The sequence below is a fragment of the Myodes glareolus genome, chromosome 12 (genome assembly GCF_982192425.1).
Source record: "Myodes glareolus chromosome 12, mMyoGla1.1, whole genome shotgun sequence".
Classification (NCBI taxonomy): Eukaryota; Metazoa; Chordata; class Mammalia; order Rodentia; family Cricetidae; genus Myodes; species Myodes glareolus.
Window position 1 is genome coordinate 32,627,732 of NC_142037.1, and position 23,410 is coordinate 32,651,141.

Sequence of the window (23,410 nt, forward strand, 5' to 3'; positions counted from 1 at the left end):
AAGAAGCAGAAAACCCCAGTTCCTCCCTTTGGTGAAACATCCATTCCTGCCTCCCACAGGACACCGTGTGAGGTACCTTGGAGCGAATCACCTTGCGGGAATTTCTGAAATTTTAATTGCAAAGGAAACACACGATCCTAGTGAAGAAGAATCAATAATAGCTGGGCGTGGCGCACACCTGTCATTCCAACCCTCCAGCAGGCTGAGGCAGGAGGATAGCGAGTTCCCTGCAGCCTAGGCTATACAGCAAGCCCTTACCTTCAAAGACAAATTAAAAAGCAAACACAAACAAACAAACAAACAAACAGATTTTCCCAAACCCTGACACTTGCCGGGCTGTGGTGGCGCTTGTCTCTAATCCCAGCACTAGGGAGGGAGAGGCAGGTGGATCTCTGTGAGTTCGAGGCCAGCCTGGTTTACAAGAGCTAATTCCAAGACAGGCACCAAAGCTACAGAGAAACCTTGTGTCGAAAAAACAAAAACAAAAAAACAAAACCAAAAAAAAAAAAAAAAACCTGACACCTATCTCTGGAAATGACCTACATCTTCTATTCTCCCGACTCTGTTACTTAATGTTCCTGAATACTCCTACATCGTATCTTTGCCAAGTTTCCTTGACCCTATTTTTGTATAGGAAAAGTTTCTCTCAATACGGTACTTGTCTTTCGTTCCAGTCTGCAGGAGTTGAAATTTTTCAAGTACTTGTCTTTTTTTTAATGGTCTGGGAATATCCACACACCAATATTTTTTTTCCCTAGACAAGGTTTCTCTGTAGCTTTGGAGCCTGTCCTGGAACTAGCTCTTGTAGACTAGGCATCGAATTCACAGAGATCCGCCTGCCTCTGCCTCCCTAGCACTAGGATTAAAGGCGTGCCCCACCACCGCCTGGCTGTAATTTTTTAAAATAGATAAAGCTATTATCCCTGTTTACAGATAAGGTAACTAAGATACAGTTACTAAGATAAGGCACAAAGATCCGCCCGCCTCTGCCTCCCAAGTGCTAGAATTAAAGGCGTGTGCCACCACCGCCCCTCCACACACCAAGTTATTAAAGCTAAGACCAGCCAGGGAGATGGCTCAGCTGATAAAGGCGCATGCTGTACAAACTTGGTACTGAGTTCTTTCCCCCAGAACTCAGGGTAAACGGAAAGCTAACTCCCCAAAGTTGTCCTCTGACCCCCACATATGCACCATAGCATGCGCCCTCTCCCTATGATCTCACACACACAATTTAAAATTTTTTTTTCAAATTACGCATGTGTGTGTGTTAGAGTCGAGGTACTTTTCAAGGTCAGAGGTATCAGATCATGCTAGCAGTAGACTTTCTGGAAGTTGTGAGCCGCTCCACTGAGGTGCTGAAAATGGAACTGCTCTAAACTGCTCAACCATCTCCTGCCCCACTAGTAGTAACTTTTTGTTTGTTTGTTTGTTTGTCTTTCAAGACAGGGTTTCTCTAGTTTTGGAGTCTGTCCTGTAAGTCCCTCTGTAGACCAGGTTGGCCTCGAACTCAGAGAGATTCACCTAAATCTACCTCCCAAGTGCTGGGATTAAAGGTGTGCACCACCACTGTACCGCTAATAATAACTTTTTAAAGATTATGAATTTATTATAAAATCCTAATTCTCGCTTAGGCTTAGTTTTTCATTAGATGCTCCCTTAATTCTCCTGAAATTAACTTTCACGTTGTAATCTGCCTTTGATTTTTCCCAACTTCGTAGCCAACTGACCCAATGATATCTATCTATTGATCTATTTCATTTATTGGCCTTTTTGAGACAAGGTCTCACTTTGTAACCCATTCTGGTCTGGAACTCACTAGGACGTCCAGGCTGATCTCCAGCCTTGACTCCTCTCCCTCGGACTCCTACGCAACAGTATTACAGGTGTGAGCCACCATGCCTCTGTGTAGGCCTGGCTGTCCGGGAATTCTCTCTGTAGAGCAGGCTGCCTCAAATTCAAAGAGCTACCTGCCTATCTCCTAAATGCTGGGATTAAAGGTGTGTCACCACGGCCGGGCTGAGACACAGCCTCTTGAACAAATGCACATGACTTCCCCTCATATTTTTCAGCATTTGCTAGTTTTTTAAAGTACTCTACCACGTTAGTTATATCGCCAGCCAGTTTTCTTTTAGATACTTCTCATTAAACGATTTACTTTTAGCCAGGCATGGTGGGGCATGCCTGTAATCCCACCAGAAGCTAGCCTGGCCTACAGAGCCAGTCCCAGGACAACCAGGACTACACAGAGACGCCATCACAAAACAACAAAAACGAACAAAAAAAAATTGTCTTTTTAAATTATGTTTGCATGTGTGGGGATGTACACTAGTGCAGGTACTGCGGAAGTCAGAGGCATCAATGGCGGATGCCATTAACTCCTTGAACTGGAGTTAAAAGGAGCTTGTGATCATACCCCATTATGTGTGCTGGAACCCCAACTCACGTCCTCTGCAAGGAGGGCCACTGTAAGAGCAGTAGGCAATCTGCCACTGAGCCATCTCCTCAGCCCCCTTTTAGATGCTTCCTTTAAAACGCTTAAAGTATTTTTAAATGTTTTGTTTTTCACTACCCACTGAACTACCAAACCATGATTTTCAGGTGTAAAAAAAAATACTATATTTTGATCAGAGGACATATACACAGATCAATTCCATTCTACTGGAGCTTGTCCTACCATTTTGTAAGTGTTCTGTGTGAGGACTTGGCTTTTTGTAGAAAGACGGGTGGGGATGGAATGAGAGTGAGCTCTCTTCTTAGATACAAGACTGAATAGACACTCCAGCTTACACTAACCACTCAGTTCTTCACTATTTGAGATAATTCCATTACCAAGTAAAGGAGTGTACAACAATTCAATTTAGATAAGAAAGGAAAATATCACCAGGTATGGTGGCACACGACTTTAATTCCAGAACCTAAGAAGCATAGGCAGGTAGATCTCTGTGGGTTCGAGGCCATCCTAGTCAATATAGTGAGTTCCAGGAAAGCTAGAATTACATAGTGAGATCCTGTCTCAAAACAAATAAAAAAAAATTTGCATGAAGACATACTTACAATCGTAGGTTTGTTCCTCAGCATTGTGGGGGGGGGGAACTCAAAATAATGCTAATATACATTTTTTAAAGCTGTGCATAGAAATATGTAAAGAAGCCTACACAGTTGGATACTTTTCTGAGTGCCTCTCTCTTTGGGTCTATGCCTAAATCTACTGAAACCTTTTGTTTTAAAAAATTATGACTATACATGCATATCTGAATATGAGTTTGTGCATGTAAAAGCAGTACCTGTGGGAGCCAGAAGGCATCAGATGCCTTGGATCTGGAATTACAGGCAGTTGCAAGCCATCCCACCTGGGTGTTGAGAACTGAACATGGTCCTCTACAAGAGCAATCAGTGTGCTCAACTTCTGAACCATTTCTCTAGTCTACATGAAAAAAAAAATTATGAACCACCTCCAACTCTGCAAAGAAAAAAAAGAAGCCTAAAATAACAAAACAATTTTTTTAAAAAATTATTCACATATATTTTATTTCCAGATTTATTTACTACAGTAATCAAGACAATATAGTGTTGGGGGAAACATAGACCTATCTATATATTAATGGAATATTTCAGGCCGTCTCACAGGTGGATAGTTAATTGAATTTGAAAACATTGTGAAGAAAAATGACCCTCCACCACTTTTCTAAACTTTCATGTTTTATACAACATATCAAAAAAAAAAATCTCAAATGAGTCATAGACCTAAATGTAAAACCTAGTCTTTCAAACCCTGAATTAGGCAAAAATTTTAAAAGACATCCAAAAATAGTCCATATGAGGAAAAAAAACGAATAAGCCCTGAGGTTTAAGAACTCCTGTTCAGGGCCTGGAGGGACATCGGGAGTTAAGCACGCTAGATGATCTTGTAGAGGACTCAGATAAACATCCACACAATGGCTCACAGAGGATTCAATGCTGTCTTCCGGCCTCGGGAATGAGACACCCACATGGTACACAGACACACATGCAGACAAACACTTATGTGCATTTAAAGACAAAAAATCTTCCTCTGGTGAGATACCTGCACTTACTACCTGAGTTCAGGCCCCAGGGCCAACATGGTAAAAGGAGAGAACCCACTCCCACAGCATGTCCTCAGACCTATACACACACACACACACACACACACACATACACAATGTAATAAGCATCAACTTCTAGGTCTCTTTTCTACATAGTGTTATAAAGGAATACAAGCATAAGAACATTTTTCTGGTTTTCCTCATTGTGGGCTAATCTCACTGTTTAAACTGTTTATGCATTTGAGACTTACTTAGTATATATTTCAGGACACCCTCACCTTGTACTCTTTACTCCACAGGCATGCCTCTTTCCTCAAATAAATAAATAAACATAAAATTAGCATAAAGGCCCATTTTTCTTTTCTCTCTTCCTTTTGGTTTTTTAAGACAGGGTTTCTCTGTGTAGCTTTGGAGCCTATCCTGGCACTAGGATGACCTCAAACTCACGGAGATATGCCTGCCTCTCCCTCCCGAGTGCTGAGATTAAAGGTGTGCACCACCACTGCCCGGCTAAGGTCCATTTTTTCAAAAGACTTCATTAGGAATGAAAAGAAACAAACCTCATACTTAGAGGATGCACTTTATGAAGCACATCCTATGAAGGTCTATCCAACACACAAGAGTGACATTGTTTTCTTTCTGCCTTATGATTTTTTTTGTGAATGGGTGTTTTGCTTATATGTATGTATGTGTACCATGTGCATGCTCTGTCTCAAAGGCAAGAGGACATTGGTTGCTCTAGAACTGGGATCACAGATGGCTACAATCCACCACGTAGGTGGCAGAAGCTGAACCAGGTCCTCTGCAAAAGTAAATACTCTACAGTTGAGCCATCATCCCAGCCTTCGCCCCACCTTTTTGATAGTGGCTCATGTAGTCCAGGCTGGTCTGAAACCTACAAACCCAAGGATGACTGAACTCCTGATCATCCTTCCTCTTTCCAAGGCTACTGTGATTATAGGTCTGCACAACTATACTGAATTTATGTCACTATTTTCTCAAATTGATAAAAATGAAAACACAGGTGTGTGCAGTTAATGAGTATGAAAACATGGGTGATATGATTATGATCCAGATTTTGGCATCTTAAAAAGTATTTTTAACAACATGCTCCAGATCTTAAATGGCTGTTTCCTGTAAGGTACTAATTCTGTCTCTAGCACCGTACACTAATAGTTTAAACATTGAGACTGGCATACATACTATTCTAGTATTTTCTACTTGCAAAATAAAAACAAAAATCAATTAACTGAAGCTGGCCCTGGAGCATGCACACAAGTGAGGTTGTGTAGACAAGAAAAATCTGTTCACAGAAAGTACTTGAAAGTCAGGCATAATGGCACACACCTGTAATTCCAGCACTTGGAAGACAAAGAAACAAGATCATGAGTTCAAAACATGTCTCAAAACAAAATTCTCAACATGGGAATCTGCTGAAGAGGTCAGGTAGAGAAATAAGGAGACAATATGATTGGATGATTCCAGTTCCTATAGAAGGACAAGTCTAAGAACATGTGAGTGAATGGCCTCTCTGCTAAGGGATTTTTTTTAACTATCCAAGGAAATCATATTTACACATATCGCTACTATACTAACACAGTACAAGGGACAAATACTAAGTTCTTTCCCCGAGGCTGGTACATTCCAGCCATCAGATGGCTTCAGGGTCTCCACTTACTACAGGGTGGCAGTGAAGAGGGCATTCATCTGGACACGAGCACCCTTTAGATTTGCCCTTCATCTGATTTGGGTTTTAATGGGTCTCTCCTAGATCAGAAACCTAACTCTCCTATCTATAGTTTCAAAACCATACCACAAAGACAGGTCAAAATTTAACTATTGCCCCCTAGTGGGAAATTACCCAAATAACCTGTTGCTGGTCATATTTCTTAAGTCTTTTTATGCTTGGAGAATTCTTTGTAGAATTCGAAGTTTTGCGGTTTAATATTTGAGAAGTGAGGTGTTATGGAGGGACATTTTATGTTAACTTAAAGTCTGTAAAGTGTCTAATTCAAACACAGACAGGGCTAGTGGGTCACACAGCCTCATGCCATTAGAAACACTGAAACCCAAATTAGTATCTTATGCACTTGAGAACACTGCCAGGCTCTATGGACTCACTAGACACCCCACCTAACTGCTCAGGTGCAATGTTTCTATTCCCATGCACAGATATAAGATAAAGTAAGGCAGTTGCCAAGAGTTGATTAAGAGTGCTATATAAGAAACTTGGTTACATGGTTTCAACTCTCCATGTTGACAGATCATTAAGACACCTGAGACAGATTCTCAAATAGTGAGGAAAACTTTTAAGATTCATTACTTAGAACACACTTCATTTGAAAAACAAAAACAAAGTCTCCATATGTAGCTCTGGAATCTGCTATGTAGACTAGGCTGACCTTGAATCCAGAGATTACCTACATGTCTTTCATGTAGTGGAACTAAAGGTGTGCACCACATCAGACCCAATATATATGTTAATGTGTTTGAAGGAGTGGACATGCAGGTGTGGAGGTTATAGGACAAACGGGTCACTTCTGTCTGTTCCTAGCTGGAACGCAAATCATCACATTTGGTTCTGAATGCCTTTACCCACTGAGACAGCAGGCAATTTTCTTTATGGGGGCTAGGGTGACAGTGGATGTTATTTTTATTTGAAATCATGTTGGGTAGAAAAGAAGATGGATATTTCTAAATAACCAAATGGTTTAAATTTTACCAAAATTGCTTTTGTCAGTAGTACTTAGCTCTACATGCACACAATTTTCTAAAAAGAAAGTCTGAGAAGTTACAAATGATTTCTTGTATTTCTCTAGGTTTGGTGGGATGGTCTGTGAAAGCCTGATGACCTGCAGTTTGGTCCCAAAATCCACAGTGGAAGGAGAACCAATTCCGGCAAGCTGTCTTGTGACCTCTCACACATTCTGTGCCAAATGTGCACCCACATTCATACATAAAATCAAAACAAAAAACTCTAGCCATGATTAAGTCTCATGTGTAAGAAAGATTTGGGGATTAAAAAACCCTTAACAGAAATTTTAAGAAGGGTTATACCACTTAATACCTAGAAGTTAGTTACCTAAGTATACTGTAGGTTTATAAACTACCTCTTCTTACTGCCCAGCCACCAAGTGAATTCTGTCGTAACAGAATGAGAGCTCGCCCATTCTAGCATCAAAAACACTGAAAGAGGATAAAATATGTGTACTGGTTTTTAAAAGAGTAGGAAAATACAAACAAGTTGACAAGACTATGTTTATTCTGTAATTTTTATTAATAAAAGTTGACGATATAAAATGAGTGGCTGGGCTTATAGTTTGCTACACCAAAGAAATTAAAAAGCCACTTAAGATGTTACAATAGTTTATGATAGCAATCCTGATAGAAGCATCTTAAGTTTGGCAAGTAGGTTTTGACTATATAAAACTAACCCTTATAGTTATGAATGAGAATAACAAGACTACCATTTGAATAATTAAAAAAAAAAGTTCCTAAGAACTGCTTGGTGGTTTCTTCAAGGCCAAACTGTAGGGAAACCGCCATCCCAAAAGATCCGTAAAGTTGCCCAACCAAAACTGAGTAAAGTTGATCCTTCTGGTGGACAACTATCTACTTGAAAGCCAAAGAAATAAATAACAAGACTAGGAATGCACCCAAGATCCCAAAATAAATTAGTAAAAGTGCCATTAAGAATCATCAGACATACCATCATTGTTTAAATACAAATTCAAATTTAAGTCCAAAAGATACAGTAACTTTATTACATAAAATTTCTCCTGTGTGCTAAAAATGTTAACGTACAAGACATATTTATGTAAATGTAGAGGGAACTGTGGAGTTGTTTAATCATTTTTCATTACTGAAGAACAATAGGCAGTGGAAATATATAAGCACGCAGAGTCCTCTATATTCAACATTGTTATATTACCGTTCAACCAAAATATACTACCATTCTCATATAAATGCCTGCTCATTCATCTTTTAAAAATAAAGTCCATTCTCTCTCCATAAAGCTTCCTGCAGCTCCACACTAACTGGGGCACTCTCCATCTTTGGCTAGGGCCTCAGCACTGGGACAATGTGGGTAGACATACATGTGGTACTATGTAGCTGTTGCAGTCCGTGCAGCACTGTACCTTTAGAAGCTTGTCCCGAATATACCTTTGGAAAACCAAAAGAAAAGGTGTATCTATGGCAAAATACAATTCCTTCTGATTCCACAGCAAGCAGTACAAAACAGCTCTTCAGTGCAGCATGGGGTTTCATCTACCAAGTTACTTCCAGATGGAATTCCACTCTGCTGTGCCACAACAGCGAGAAAAGTCAGCTTGTCTACTTGGTATTTCCTAAGGCAGAATGAAATTAAGCGCTGGAAGAAGACTTCAAAGTGAAGCTCTACAACCGTGGTTCTCATTTACAGCAACTTCATTAACAGAAGAATTAAGCACAGACACAAAACACAGAACCCTCTAGCATCTCTAGACTGTGAACCCTTAACAATAATGTATGTTCAACATATGGGTGAACAGAACCATATCTCTTTCTGAGGCTCCATGGAAAAGAACACTTGTTAAAAATAGTTCATAAATATACCAAGGAGACAATAGAAACCCATTTCATTTCACGGCACCCAAGGATATGACACAAAATATTGGTGGTTTAAAGAGGTAGAAGAAAAAGAAAAAGAAAACCAGATTCTCCATTCTTTGTCACTTTTATTCAGTAGTAGGTTTTTTTCCTTATTTTCAGTGCCAGACATGGCAAGGAGTGATTACAGCCAACTGTTATTAAAACATTTGTTCGCAACATATACCCCCGTTACCACTGACCCCAGACTGACTCATTTTGTGTGCTTTCTTTAGTTCTTCCTTTTTTTGATATGCCACCACCGAGACCAGGTGGAAAGGGCAAGGGTAAGAGATGGAGGGGGAAGAGTCCAGGAGGCCAGAGAGGAGGAATGCTACAAGCCACAGTAAGAATGAGCTGTATTTAATTTAAAAAAGAGGGGTGTACCCCACAAATGATACAGTAATGAGGATACACAAATCCCATAGCATGACTGAAGGCGTTCACTGTGTTTGACGTCATCACAATGGAAGGCATAAAAAGTGGAGTACAACAATGCTGACACAGTCCAGTCCAGTCCACCAGGCAAGATGGTGCAAGAAGTCATTAAATTAAAAGTGCCCTTCCCTTCCCTAAATGGCTAGCAGACATGGAGAACAGCCCGGGAGGCATCCACACAGCTTTCTCCATGTGGCTATCAAATGTGTTGTCGAATGGCACACTGTCAAACACTGGAAAGGGGCGCCACAATGGACCGCTCTCTTATAGGTATGAATGCTAGATTCAACTATCTCACTAAGCAGGAAGTGGCTCCTCTGCTAGGAATGCCAGCCTAATTCACTTTGTCTTGAAATATGTACAGATTGTTTGTAGTTGCTACGGCAATGATGTTCTCCTTGGGGTGCCAAGCTGTATGAAGGATTTTCTTGTTGAAGTCTAGGCTGTCAACACTTATTTCATCTTTCTTTCGTTTACCGCTTGCACAGACTTTGCGTGGCTTCAAAACTGTGCGAGGCTTATTGTTTTCTCGTGATGCTTCTAGAGTTATATCCCGCTTTGTGTTCCTGTCGAACATTCTGAAGAAATTATTGTAGGATCCAGTCATGACAACGCTGTAAAGGTAGAATACCCAATAAAACTGTTAACAAGGGATTGTTTACTTTAACAAATCAGTGAGCAACGTGGACTAGCACTCTGCAGGAAGCAACTTCTTTAAACTTATCTGAATTAAGACAATCAAATTCAGGATGGTGCATGGCGCGGACAACCATAAAACTGTTTTTCTTTAAAATTGATTCACACTAAGTTGGTGGTAGCCCCTCGATCCAGGTTTGTAAAGTTTGTATATAATCTTTATTTAATGAGCAAATGCAATGCTCACACAACCTACAAAATAACTGTTATTTTGTAACACAAAATGCCCAGATTATGAAAGCCAAGAAACTGAAGAACTCTTTTAGAATAAAGAGAACAAGTTATGATGCCATGTCACTTTAAGACAAGAGCAGGTTTTACTCTGCCACGAAAGGACTGAGACCACTTGGTGAGTCTCTGAGCACTGGACAGCACTGACCAAAACTAGCTTTGAGGCCATGGTTGTGGCGGATGGGGGTCTTTCTGCTTTAGGAAGTGGTAAGGGGGTTGGGGAGGGTTTAGTAGTTAAAGACACTTTCTGCTTTTATAGATGCCCAGGTATCTGTTCCCAGCAAGCCTTGGTGGCTCACGACTATCTGTTACTCCAGTTCCAGTTAAGTTCCTGCCCTGTTTTGGCCTCCGTGGGCACCAAGCACAAACATGCTACACAGACATACAGGCAAACATTCATACACATAAAATTAAGATAAACATCAAAAGAAATAGTTTGAAAAATAATTTTTCAATACGTAATTTGATAGGAATTATCCCAAAAGCCTTTCGTGTGAGTGTGTGTGACACACAGAGTCAAAAGACAACCTGTACAAGCTGGTTCTTCCTTTTACCATGAGTACCAGGAATCCAACTCAGGTCGTTGTTTGGAAGCCTTCCTGCTACATCCATCACCCTGTCTGCCCTCAGAAAGTATTTTTAATGTTGAGAATCACCATACAGCTACCAGACATGGGGAAAACTGGCTGTATAAAATGTCATACCTACACATCACTACGTTTTCTTGACATCTGTCCTTACTGGCCTCACATTTAGCAATGACAGCACAAGTGCTTACCCTGCAGCAGGCATCTGAGTAGTGTAGTTAACCAGCTTACTATTGGGCCTCATGTAAAACTCGGGTACTTATAACTTAAAAACCAGATAAAAGACAAGCATCCCAAGTTCCAGAGTTCTCTGTAACATCTAACACCAAGAAATCTGAATCATATCAAGTATTTTAAATTCAACTAGTGCCAAATAAAGCACCTGTAATTGCTTTAGATACGGCTTATAGTAATTTCAAAGCTATGCTTTGCTTTAATCGGAATACAGTACGGAGTGAGTGCTTATGATAACACTTGCAATAACTTCTGTGAAATGAGTGGAGGGGTAGGAGACACTGAAGTACAACACTGCCCAAACACTAGAGTAGCAATCAAAAACAAAATCCACCACTTAATTAACTGTTGGCACATCAGAGTTGTGATTTTTGATTTAAATGTTTCTTGAAACATGGTCTGAGTTACTCAGGCTGACCTTGGACTTCTGAGTGTAAACATTCTTCCTGCCTCAGCTGGGACTACAGGCACACACTGTCCTGGCTAGCAATGTCATTTATCTGGCTCATAAAAATTGGGGAAAGATTTTAAAATGATAACCCCAGTATAGATTTCTTATGCTTTGCATTTACTTTGAAAATCAATACTTTGGTTTTGTCATTATAGCTCTATCCATGATAACTAGGTTTATTTTAAAAGTACCTGGAAGAAAATGACTCATAATTTCTGTTTAAAAAAAAAAAAAAGAGGTCATATTTTTACCTAGTGTGTGTGACAAGAGGGATGAACACATAGCAAGTTTCTTTCCTTACCTGTCAGACCCATTCCAACAACATTCAAATTTGTCAAATATGCAGTCATTTTCATACAGTGAGCAAAGTTTACTTCTGAGGTATTCATGTACCTGGGGAGAAATAAACATGCTTAGTTTATTTCAATCTCTTTTCAAATCAGGAAAATAACTAAAGCTCCATTTAGAGAGTATATATACAGACTAGTGTGTATACTAGTCCTCACATACTCTTAGGCAGGCATATTTTCCATGGCACAACTGAGGAAAACCACCTTTCCAGACATTGTAATAAACCCTGACAATCTTAACCAAAACACCTGTGATTATTCAAAGAAGAACGTACAGCCCACCACAGGTTCATATATCTGATGTTTGGTCCAGAATTGGTGTCTATTTAGGAAGGATTAGGTGATATTGCCTTTATTTATTTATGTGTTTGTTTATTGTGGCTACTGTTCCAACACCATGCCTGACTGCTTGCTGCCCATATTCCCCACCACGACGAAATTGTAGGCAAGACCCCAATTAAATGCCCTCCTCACTTTTTCCCCCCGGGGACAGGGTTTGCTCTGTGTAGCTCTGGCTGCCCTAGGACTCACTCTGTAAACTAGGCTGCCCTCAAACTGAAGACATCCACCTGCCACTGCCTCCCAAGTACTGTGATTAAAGGTGTGTGCAACCACAACCCATTTTAAATGCTCTTTTGTAAATTGCCCCGGTCATGGTGTTTCTTCACATAAATCAAACAGTAACTGAGACATCTAAGTCAGAAGGTATTTGAAAATGGTAGATAAGACACAAACAAAAGAATGTTGCAGAGGAATTTAATTTTCACTTCTTGACACTCATTACATTACTGCTGACCTGCTTCCTTCCCTTTAAGTACTATTTTATTTTAAATTGAATATACAGCACAGCAAGGCTTTTGGCTTAGTGACACACTGATTTCTCTTGGCTGTCTGTTCCCATCTCCTCACTCTCACCAATATCATTTAAAAATTCAGTAATGGGCTATGAGATATGCTGGTCATCAAGCCTGAGTTTGAATCCCAGGATATGCACATTAAAGAAAACTGTCCTCAAAGTTATTCTCTGACTCCCACGTGTGCTATGCATGCACACACCACACTCACTCTCTCACACACACAGACACACACACACACACGATAAAACATTTGAGAGTCACTTCCTGTTTTTATTCAATATAAAGTCAATAAAATGTATCTCTTTTTTGAGTTATAATATTTCACAAAAAGGGTAATTTTGGAAACTATGATGGCTAAACTACAAAGTAAATCTGCTAGTTAAAAGGCAATCAAAAAGCATAGCACATCTCCACACAGATGGTACCAACAAAGACATTTCCCAGTGTTTGCTGAGATCAGAGGAAAAAGAAGTATTCATCAGCCATTCCCTTTTTGCAGAATGAGAACCTTAAGAAGTGACAGCCACCAGGTTGGTATCAAACTTGGGGACTCTATAACCAATCTCTGCATCATGTTCCAGAGTTCTGGGATTTTATGTGTATATTAGCACACTCGGAACTACATTCATAGTAAATGTCCACTTTACTTGAAGTATTGATAGATTTGTGTCTATGACATTAAGTATTTTAACACTCAAGAATTGAAACTGATGTAGGGCCAGGACAGGATTAGTAGACAGAAAGCAAACATCAGAAATAGCCTCCAGTCTCAGAGGCCAGCAAGATAACCATACAAATTCAGATGATCTGTTATAATGTGACGTCATCCTCAATGGTTAATCCAATTCTATAGGCAGAACGGCAAGTCAAGTAACATGTAAGATAGGAACCAAACCGAGCATTCACAACGGTGCAGAGTCTCTCCCTCAAACAAAGGGAGACTGAAACTAGCGTCTCCGTGTCAGGCATGGGGAAGACAACTAGTAGCTCTCCTGGATATTGCCAACACTTATTTTGAGAGTTGAAAAATTCGATTCTTGAGGTGTGTGTTTGTCCTACTTCTGTAAGCACCGTGCATTTCCTAAGGCTGCTCCAGAGCACTGCTTTCTACACCCTGGTCCACAGGCTCTGCTGGCCTGTGCTCAACTGTGTACCTCAGTCCCGCCTACCTCTGACACTGGAGACATGGGTCAAGGATAGTAGCTCTCTGACAAGGAGAGAATACTGAACTTGCATTCTGCACTGAAGAAACAAATCCAAAAGCCATCAATCAAGATTTCAGGCCTTTTTAAACTTGAAAATGAGCCAGGAGGTAGATGAGTCGTGTTTGGTGGGTCAAATTTAAGCTCTGGTTCACTGTCATTCTACACTACACACTACCTGGAGTACATTCTCTGCTGAGAGTATTCGCTAGCTCTGCTCCAGCCCACACTTCTGTATACAAAGCAGCATACCAAGTGGCCAGTATTAAAACACATGAATAACAAAATTAAGTTCCCCTGCAATCCTAAACGGACAACATACACTTTACACAGACAGGAAGAGTAACACATTCATACACTTAACAAGGCAAAAGTAATATGTTCATGGCTCTCTGAGAGAAATGTACCACTCCAAACAACCTGCAAGAAGCACCTCTATACACTGCCCACAGACACACACCCTTCAAAAGAAACAAACTGTGAATACCTGGTATGTCTCCACAGGCCTGTCTTCCATATTCAAGTCCCAAATTTTGACTGACAAATAGTCTCTAGTCATCATATAGCGACCACTATGGCTGAATTTTACATCAGAAATAGAGGAGATGATTTCAGAAAAAAATGACCTGTTGCTGGGATCTTCAGGTTCTTCAAACACTGAAAACAAAGGGGAAAAGGTTTATTAATATTTGGGATTGAATAAATAATTTTCTAAAATAATCACTCAAGAGAGGGGAAAATAAAAATCACAGGCTAATTTAAAAAAAAATCTGCCTGCTTTGGGGGACACATTTCCTTGCAAAATTTCTTAAGAAAACGAATGATTACTACAAATGCAGAACCCTGATGATGTAGGGTCTGATTTTGCACAGGAAGACTCAAGTGGGCTGTTTTAGCTCAGTGCACAATCTGCTGCACTGTCTCTTATTATTGTCACTCTTGAAAACCACCTCCCACCTCACCCATCCAAACTTCCAGTGCCTTATAAGAGGATTTTATTGACTGGTATATATCTGAGCTTTTTTGTTTTTTAATGTAGCCAAAGACAAGAAAATAACTCTATAACTCCATCCCTTTTTTTTTATGTGTATGGTGTGCTGTATATATGTGCATGTATCTAAGTGTATCACATGTGTGTAGTGTTAAAGAAAGCCAGAAAAGGATGTTGGGTTCCCTAGAACCGGGGCAAACATTTAGACAGTTGTGAGCTGCCATGCTCTTAACTGCTGAGCCATCTCTCCAGCTTCACCCATTTTAATGCCACTGTTTTCCCAACACTTTATAAAGATAAGAGAACCTTTCATGGGGGGAAGGAGGGTTTCCTAGTAAGTTCCAAAGGTTAAGGAAAGAGAGATGAGAAAGAAGGGAAAAAAGAAAGAAAGCTCTGCTTGAATACACAGTTGGAGAATTTAGCCACACCTCCACCCCCAACAGACACCCCAACCCTATGTGCTTCCTGTGGAATAAGTGAAGTCTCATGAGTCGGGAAGCTACCCACAGACACACAGGCCCGGCAGAGTCTGAGTAGACCATTTTAAAGAAAGGGCAGACAAAGGGCAGACACAGACTTACATTTAGAATGCCTGTCGCAGAGTGCAGATGCCCTCATGTCACATAACCGAATAGTTCCTTTACTGCTGCTGTACACAAATGTATTACAGCTGTTGGGATGGAATTCTGCTGCTGTAATCACCTCTGTGAGCTCTTCCATATTGGCAGGCTTGATATCCACAATATCTACACAGCATTTCATTAAGGAATCTCCACTCAGAAAAGAGCAAATAACTACAATCAAGTATTTCATCTTAACGACACTCTACTCCTACACAAGCAAACCCAGAAATGTTAAAATGTGTTTTGTATTTTTTTTCTTTTTATTGAGAGGTCTCATCAATTATATAGCCTGGGTTGGCCTGGAACTCCTTGTCTGCTAGCCTCAGTCTGCATAATGTTGAGACCGTTAAACAGTACTATCACACACAGGCAGTAACAAATCTTTAGATCAGTTTCAGGTTTCAATGTTAATATTTTTGCAATTAAAGCCTTAAATATCTTACAAGTATAGCAAAACACACAGATTCAATATTCAGGGCACAAAAGAAATTCCCTAGAATTCCATAAATCTATTTTGGGATCAGCTCATATGATATTTCTTTCTATTTTCTCATGAAGGTAACTTTTGCTCAGTTTTAATTACTTAAAAGAGGGACTGGGGAGATGCCACAAAGATGGAGATATTATAGAGCAAAGAACTCAAATACATTAAGGAGAGAGAGAAGATAAATATAATATGACACAATATGATTTCTTTACCAAACACCAAACTAAACAAGTCAAATGGATACTAAAACTCCTGTCTGTAATTTCCAGATGCCAGAGATTAATCCGCAAATCATCCGCTGATAAGTAGGTTTCATAATCACTATTGATAGAAATTGAGTTGATATGGTAGGTATGGGCATTGGCAAATATTCTCCGTGGACTGGCCTCCACCATTAGATCCATGGGTCTAAACACTGGCACCTGTCAACAAAATATGAAAAACCAGATTCACAAGACCATCAATCTACTTTTGAGAAAACGAAACGTGGGAGAATAAATTAAGAATGAGTTTTTTAAAGCCACTGATGTTGGTTCTGTGTAAGCACCAATCTGAACTCCCCTATGTCCAAAAACAAAAAACAGTACTAGTTTATAAGCAGTATTTCTGGCATAAATTAGTACATTTATAGTTGGAATTAACAAGGCTAAGAAGGAAACGAAAACCCGGTTTCTTATTCTTAGCATCTTTAGCATAAAACTCTAAGATTCTGCCCATTTCTACTCTCTGACTCCAAAGAAGCTTACTTTGCAACGACTAAGATTTCAATTCTGAAAGCCAAAACTAGTGATAGAATAGTGTTAAACAGTCTATGTGTGTCCTAGCTCTGCCTCTAGTAGTGGTAAGACCTCGGTAGAGCTGTTTCTGTTTCAATGAGAAAGATGCAATGTCCCATAAGAAACTGTCCACCAGTGAGGGCGGGCACAGAGGCCATAATGGTATCTGTTTGGAAGCCAGGTTATACAAATAACGACAAAAATCCCATCAAAGGCATTTTCCTTTCTTTGAAGTCAGGGTTTCTTTATAGGTCTGGCTGTCTTCAAACACACACCATGTAGACCAGGTTGGACTCAAACTCACAGAGATCCACCTTCCTCTGCCCTGCTGTGCTAGGATTGAGAGTCATTTTTATTAACAGCTTACCCGTAATGTAGTGACTGTAGTAGGATCTCTATACCTTCCATCTTCCTCTTTCAAGTTATAGCCTTCTGGTCTTTTGTCTCTTTCACTGATTTTCCATAATTTTATTGTTTTATCTGGGGAAAGAATTAAGAAAAGTCTTCAAAAATCCAGGAATTACTTTAATTCTGATAGAAAGGTTATTTTAAATATGCTATTTAGTAATTCACATAAAGGAATTTTTAACTTTCCTCCCCACCCCCTTTCTTTCGTGAGACAAGATTTCAGTAGGTACCCCTGACCATCCCAGAACTTGCTATACAGATCAAGTTGACTTCAAACTCAAAATGTTTTTCCTATCTGTCTCCCAGCTGCTGAATTAAAGGCATGGGTCATGGCAGGCTCTTTTATTTTGTTTGTAAACAGGGTTTCACTCTGTAAACCAGATTTCCAAGAACTCTTATGAGGCTCGGGTGCTCAAATTAAAAGAGCCCCCCCCCACACACACACACACCAACTACTCGTAACACCAAAAAGAACCCATGTGCTTTTTCATCTTCATCAAGTTGAAGTCAGGTCTCTTTCAAAAACAGAACTGTTTCATGTGTAAAATAAAGCATGTGTGTGCATACTTGCCCAGTATTCAAAGTTAAACATAGAAAATACACAATGGACTCAGCACTGTCTATTCCTGAGCTCAACTGGTAAGGTCCAGCTCTTTGGATCTCAACCCAATATATCTTATGGAAGACCAGAATCCTTGATGGCATGGAATGATTTCTTTAAATTTGTCTTTTCTCCTCTTGAATCAGTGATTACCAAAATACAAATGGAGGCCTGGAAAACAGTGTTTAAATGCAAATCCTCACCAGGTAATAGTGCAATAATCCCAGCTCTTGGGAGGCAGAAGCAAGTAAATCTCTGTGTGTGTGAGGCCAGCCTAGTCTACAAAGCTAGTTCCAGGACAGTCAGAGCTTTCACAAAAAGAACCCTGCCTTGGTATGTGTGCGCATGCAAACCCTCTACCCCTTCAAGACAAACATTCCTATAATTCAAGGATATATATTATAGCCCATTTAAAAAATTTTTTTCATCTTGGAATTAAGTTTAGACATATAGAAAGTTTCAGAGATTCTCATATACACTTTACCCAATCTCTCTAATGTCAACATCTTAAGCAACAATGACATACTTAGATTTAACCAAGTTTCCTACTAACTCCCTTTTTCTGTTCTAGGATTCAAACACCACACAGCATTTAGTCATCGATCCTCCTCAGTATTTAAATTGCCCCTTAAATTCGATCATTTGTCTTTATCTAGATAGCTGTAAGCAGTGGTCCCTCAATGTCCCTCTTTGGATGTTTGGAAGAACACAATGTTAAGCTCACTATACAAAGGTCTTATAGACTCTGTCAGCATAACTTATGGTTGGTAGCTCATGTTGCCAAGCTTCTCCATGGCACAGTGGCACACCTGCTCACTATATTCTTTGGAAATAAAATCTACCCATGTATTGTTTGTAATTATTTACTATGGATTCAGTATGATTATACTTTGTTATAATTCTAAAACCGTATTTTTATTCAAAAGCAAGACATCTCTATGTTGTCTTTAAATTAAAAATGTAATGTTCTTACATAAGCAAAACTGAATATCCTAGCTTTAAAATAGCTCACAAGTCATTTAAAAGCAGTGCAAGTCAATTGCTAAAGGGAGATATCACTGACAGTGTGGCTATTTCTACTGCCTGCTTACAACTCGATAAGAAATGAAATGTAAACAGAAACTGCTAGCTTCAGTAACCTACAATCCTAAGCTCTAGTGTAGATCTTGTTTGCAATTCTCTTGTATCTGTTATGTGTTTCCAATGCACTATTTAGTTCATAATCTGACAGTTAAGAAATAGATGCTCAGATACAAGTCATATATATACATACTTTCTTTTCTTCAGAAGATGTAGACATCTGCTTAGAAATCCCCTTCTGAAGATGAGGATGACAAATCTGCCCCACCCCCTCAGCTGTCTTCCGCCTACTGAAATCCATCAACTGTATAAAAGGTCCAGAAAGGAACCTTGCCAAACTTTCAGATGAGATGAATTAGTTAGTGTTCTTTTTTTTACATTTACAAGGGAAAGCAAAACAATAACAAAAAGCCCCCTAAAGCAAACAAACTACCCTGACAAGGTTGGATATTCTTTTTAGGCACATTTTTTCTTAACTGTGAAGCTTGTAACTCAAAATTTAACTATTTTTGTTTCAGTAAAAAGACACAAAACACTGAAGTCCTACGGTGCGGGACAACTGGGCAGGAAGTATAGGTGGGACAACCAGACAGGAAGTAGAGGCGGGTCAATGAGAACAGAATTCTGCAAAGTGGGAAGCTCCCTCTGCAGTCCTGTTCAGACACAGAAGCAAGATGTTACTACACCACTGAAAAAGGTACTGAGCCATGTGGCTAACACAGATAAGAATAATGGGCTAATGTAAGTTATAAGAATTAATAAGAAGTCTGAGCTAATGGGCCAATCAGCTTATGATTAATGTAGACCTCTGTGTGATTTCTTTGAGACTTAATGACAACAGTAACCGGGCAGGCCAGAAACCTCAGACAACAGTCCTAGGATAACTACATGGTCTCAATGTAGTGCTCTGGGGAGCAGGCAGACAGGAAATAAATCACCACAGAAAATCCACTTTTACCTAACATTTCTGCCCCACAGCAGGTATTGTGTGAGAAGGATCAAGTCCACAGAAGTACACTATGGAGCATGATGTTATAGCTCTCAGCAAATGACCATCCCTCAAGCTCTCTTCTTTCTAAAATGTCTCCTCTTACTATTTCCCTAAACTGCCAACAAATAACTCAAGGTCTCTATAACTTTCCTGCTACAAGCAGAGGGCCAGAGTAAGGAAAACCATGTGCCAAAGTTTCTTTTGTGGAAATGTAGCTTTATCTGCAGTTTAAAACTTCTTTCTTGCCAAAGGCCGTGAGAGCAACCTATTTACTAGTGGCTCTTGTTCAACATGGTAATCAGGTATCCTGGGTGTAGAAGAATTAGCAGAACTCAGTAGAGGCAAACAAAGTTTGCTTTTATATTTGTGCTTCATTTTATGTGTATGGGCTTTGTCTGCACACTTATTAGGCGCACTGTGTATATGCCGGATGCCCATAGGATTCAGAAGAGGGTGTTGGATCCCCTGGGACTAGAGTTAGAGATGGTGTGAGACACCATGTGGGTGCTAGGAATCAAACCGTGGTGTTCTTAATCACTGAGCCATCTTTCAGACTCAAAGATTTTGTTTGTTTTTAAACACTCAAAGAATATAAACAAAATGCAGCTATTCCAAGTAATGTGATTATTGGTATAAAGATCCATGTTGGGCGAGGGTTAATGGTGTATCCCACATTAAACAAGGACCATACAATGTATAGGATGCTGACATCTTTAAAGCGTTGGATGTAACAAGTCCTACTCTTTCTATACCTCCTCTATCCCTTCATACTCAAACACAAACATTTATAAAATGCTAACCTTTTTAATACTGTCATATTGAACTCTATTTTTAAATATATACACTTAACTCCCTGAAGTTATCTTAGTTCTTAGAAATCAGCAGTAATGCCCCCCCAAACAAACAAATAAACTGTTCTATCAGGCCTATAGTGGTCTGAATTGAATAATCATGGCCCCCATAGGCTCGTATATTTGAATGCTTAGTCACTAGGAAATGGCAGTGTTTAAAAGGATTAGAAAGTGTGGCCTTGCTGGGGGAAGTGTATCGCTGGAGGTAAGCTCTGAAGTTTCAAAATTCCATGCTCAGTCTGTTTCTCCTCCATTCCCCCACAAACCCTAGCTTGCTGATCAGGATGTAGCTCTCAAATACTTCTCTAGCACCGTACCTGCTGCCACGCTTCCCACCATGGTAACAGACTAAACCTCTGAAACTATAAACAAACCCCAATTAAATGCTTTCTTTGTAAGAATTACCTTGGTCTTGGCATCCCTTCACACAATAGAACAGTGACTAAAAAGGCCCTTAAATAATATGTAAAAGTAGTATTTTCAAATGTAGGGATCCAGTATTTAGAGATATTCTCCACTGTCTACAGATACAGAATACAGACTACATACCCCTGGCCAAGCCATGGGAGTTCCTATTAGCCTCAACCTCAAATGGTTCCCTAAATAAAGGCTCATCACAGTTGAGCATAGTGACTACACCTATAACCCTCATCTCAAAGCCAATTAAAGGAAATGCGTATTCAGTGACACTTTTGCTAGAAGAGTAAAAAAGGCAGTCTATGGAAGCTGCACCTGGACATAGTGAATGATAACTAATGATCTGCAATGAGGTAGGGAGGGAGTCCTGAGCACTCACTGGGCCTCATTACTCTCTCTACTTGAACACTTGAAGGCCTGTACTTGATCCTTAAACTTAGAAAAAGTAAAAATCCAAACTGCCATGAGGTAGGCCTTGTGGCCAAGCTTGCAACCCCAGTCTGGGGGATGCTACGGTTAGCCTAGGCTAAAATGCAAAACTGTCTCATTATCTCCCTTGCCTCATATGTGCAAAGAACCATTCATATGAAAAGACAGGAAAATCGGTGTGTGTGTTGAATTGGGAGAAAAATAAGTTCCCGAGGACACAAATACATGGAATCATGAGTGGTAATATTTTATGGGCTGCATTTCCCAAAATTAACACAGTAGACTACAGGGTACAATGTGGATAAGCTAAATCATCATTAATGATCTAAATATTTCCCACTGTGTTATCCTAAGAAGTCATGAGTCTACACTCCACAAATAGAAAGGTTTAAGTGCTAAGGTTTGCTTCTATTAATAGTTAGATGAGAAAACATGAGATTTCTGCTAACGTGTGTCAGTCTCAAAAAAGTTTTAATCTAAATTTTTATAGGCCATGTTACCCAGATCTCCAACCACCACCCTCATCTCTTTAATCTGAAGGTCCCAGTATAAAATAAGTCACATTTTAAGTGGTGGGGAGGGGGGGAGAGAGAATCACTCAACTTTAACTTGTCATACAAGGCTTCAAATTTTGGCCTCCATTTCACCTAACTCTAACCCCCATTAATAACTTTCCTTGCAGTTAATATGAGAAGATACTTCTTCCAGGCACGTGGTTTTGTGAGAAGAAAGTGATATGCTAATGTAAGCCAAGGAAACAAACTCTCCCAGAGATCATCCTGGCACAGAAACTGTCCTCTGCCCAGTTTCGCAATGAAGAGGAAGGAAATGAACATTTTCTGAACCCTGGCTCTGTGTGCCAAGGTACCACATTACTATTTATTCATACCAGTACTGCAATAGACACTGCTGTCTCTAAGTCTACAGGTAAGGAATTGTCACTTCAATATTCTGGATCAGCCCAAGAACACAAGGCTGAAAGGAGGCAGAAAACAAAACAAAACAAAACAACAACAACAACAAAAAACCTAACAGGCTAAATAAAAATTGGTACTCTAGAATCTAAAACTTGCTAGTAAACAATAAAAGAAGCTAACATAGTAGACTTTACATCCTGTACAGGGAAGGGGTTCTGCTAGCATTTCTTCACAAAGATCTCAAGCAGAAGTCCTTCTTGGAAGGGCACGGCCACATGAGTGCCTAAAAACAGAAGATGCACACTTACCATTGGTAGACAATAAAAACTGGGCAGCATTTTTCTGGGGTAACCACCTAATTTTGTTGATCTTCTCTTCTATTTCTAAGCTTTTCAAGTAGTCAAATTCTGGCTCATGGCTCTGGAAGGTGCTGTAAACATTGTATTCTCCTCTGCTATGAGACTGGATTTTGTTCTACAACAGAAAGAAAAATATTTGGACTATATTGAGAAATATATTTAACCATAATCAACTCCAACAAACTCTGAAATTGTCTATTAGCTTACTAGGCAGCTCTACTGTATACGTTATTACACCACTTTCTGTATTTAAAGTCCTTTAAGAAGTAAAAAGCCTTTACAAAGAATAGAAAAGAAACACTTCATAAGTTCACTCAATAGGCAAACAGTGGACCAAATAAATACAGACTAGTTTGATTAACTTGCCTACTAAATAGCACAGTTATACTATTAAGAAATATGAACACCCACAATAATGAATCCCATGTAAAATGTAAAAATTAGGGAGACAATGCTCAGAAATAGTTGGCTGAAGCACATTGTCTGTTATCTAATGCAATAATTGGTCTTGTCTTTTCTGAAGCCTCCTTTCTATATTTCAGTGCTGAAAAACCCTTTAAAAAGATGCTCTCATAAATCCACAATGTGACCCTTACGTAACGCCTAACCTAAGAACACTGTTAGGGACAACTCTGCTACCAATCGTGTCTGCCTGTATCAGTACCCTGGCAATGCCTGCCTGAACCTCTGCTACACAGCCTACTCTCCTGATCTCATCACAGGAACCCTCCACCCTGACGC

At 39.7% G+C, this 23,410-nt stretch overlaps 1 protein-coding gene across 1 annotated transcript in view; it reads right to left on the bottom strand.

Moving 5' to 3' along the window:
- Window positions 1-8,762: 8,762 nt before the first annotated feature.
- Ppp2r2a (protein phosphatase 2 regulatory subunit Balpha) overlaps window positions 8,763-23,410 on the bottom strand; it is a 55,613-nt gene continuing 40,965 nt past the window's right edge. Inside the window, exons 4-10 of the mRNA XM_048421820.3 lie at window positions 22,619-22,784; window positions 16,984-17,096; window positions 16,085-16,262; window positions 15,312-15,476; window positions 14,227-14,396; window positions 11,632-11,723; window positions 8,763-9,745 (exon numbers count right to left, since the gene is read on the bottom strand). Coding sequence (XP_048277777.1) covers window positions 9,466-9,745; window positions 11,632-11,723; window positions 14,227-14,396; window positions 15,312-15,476; window positions 16,085-16,262; window positions 16,984-17,096; window positions 22,619-22,784 — 1,164 coding nt within the window. The 3' untranslated portion in view covers window positions 8,763-9,465. The remainder of the gene's footprint in view (window positions 9,746-11,631; window positions 11,724-14,226; window positions 14,397-15,311; window positions 15,477-16,084; window positions 16,263-16,983; window positions 17,097-22,618; window positions 22,785-23,410) is intronic.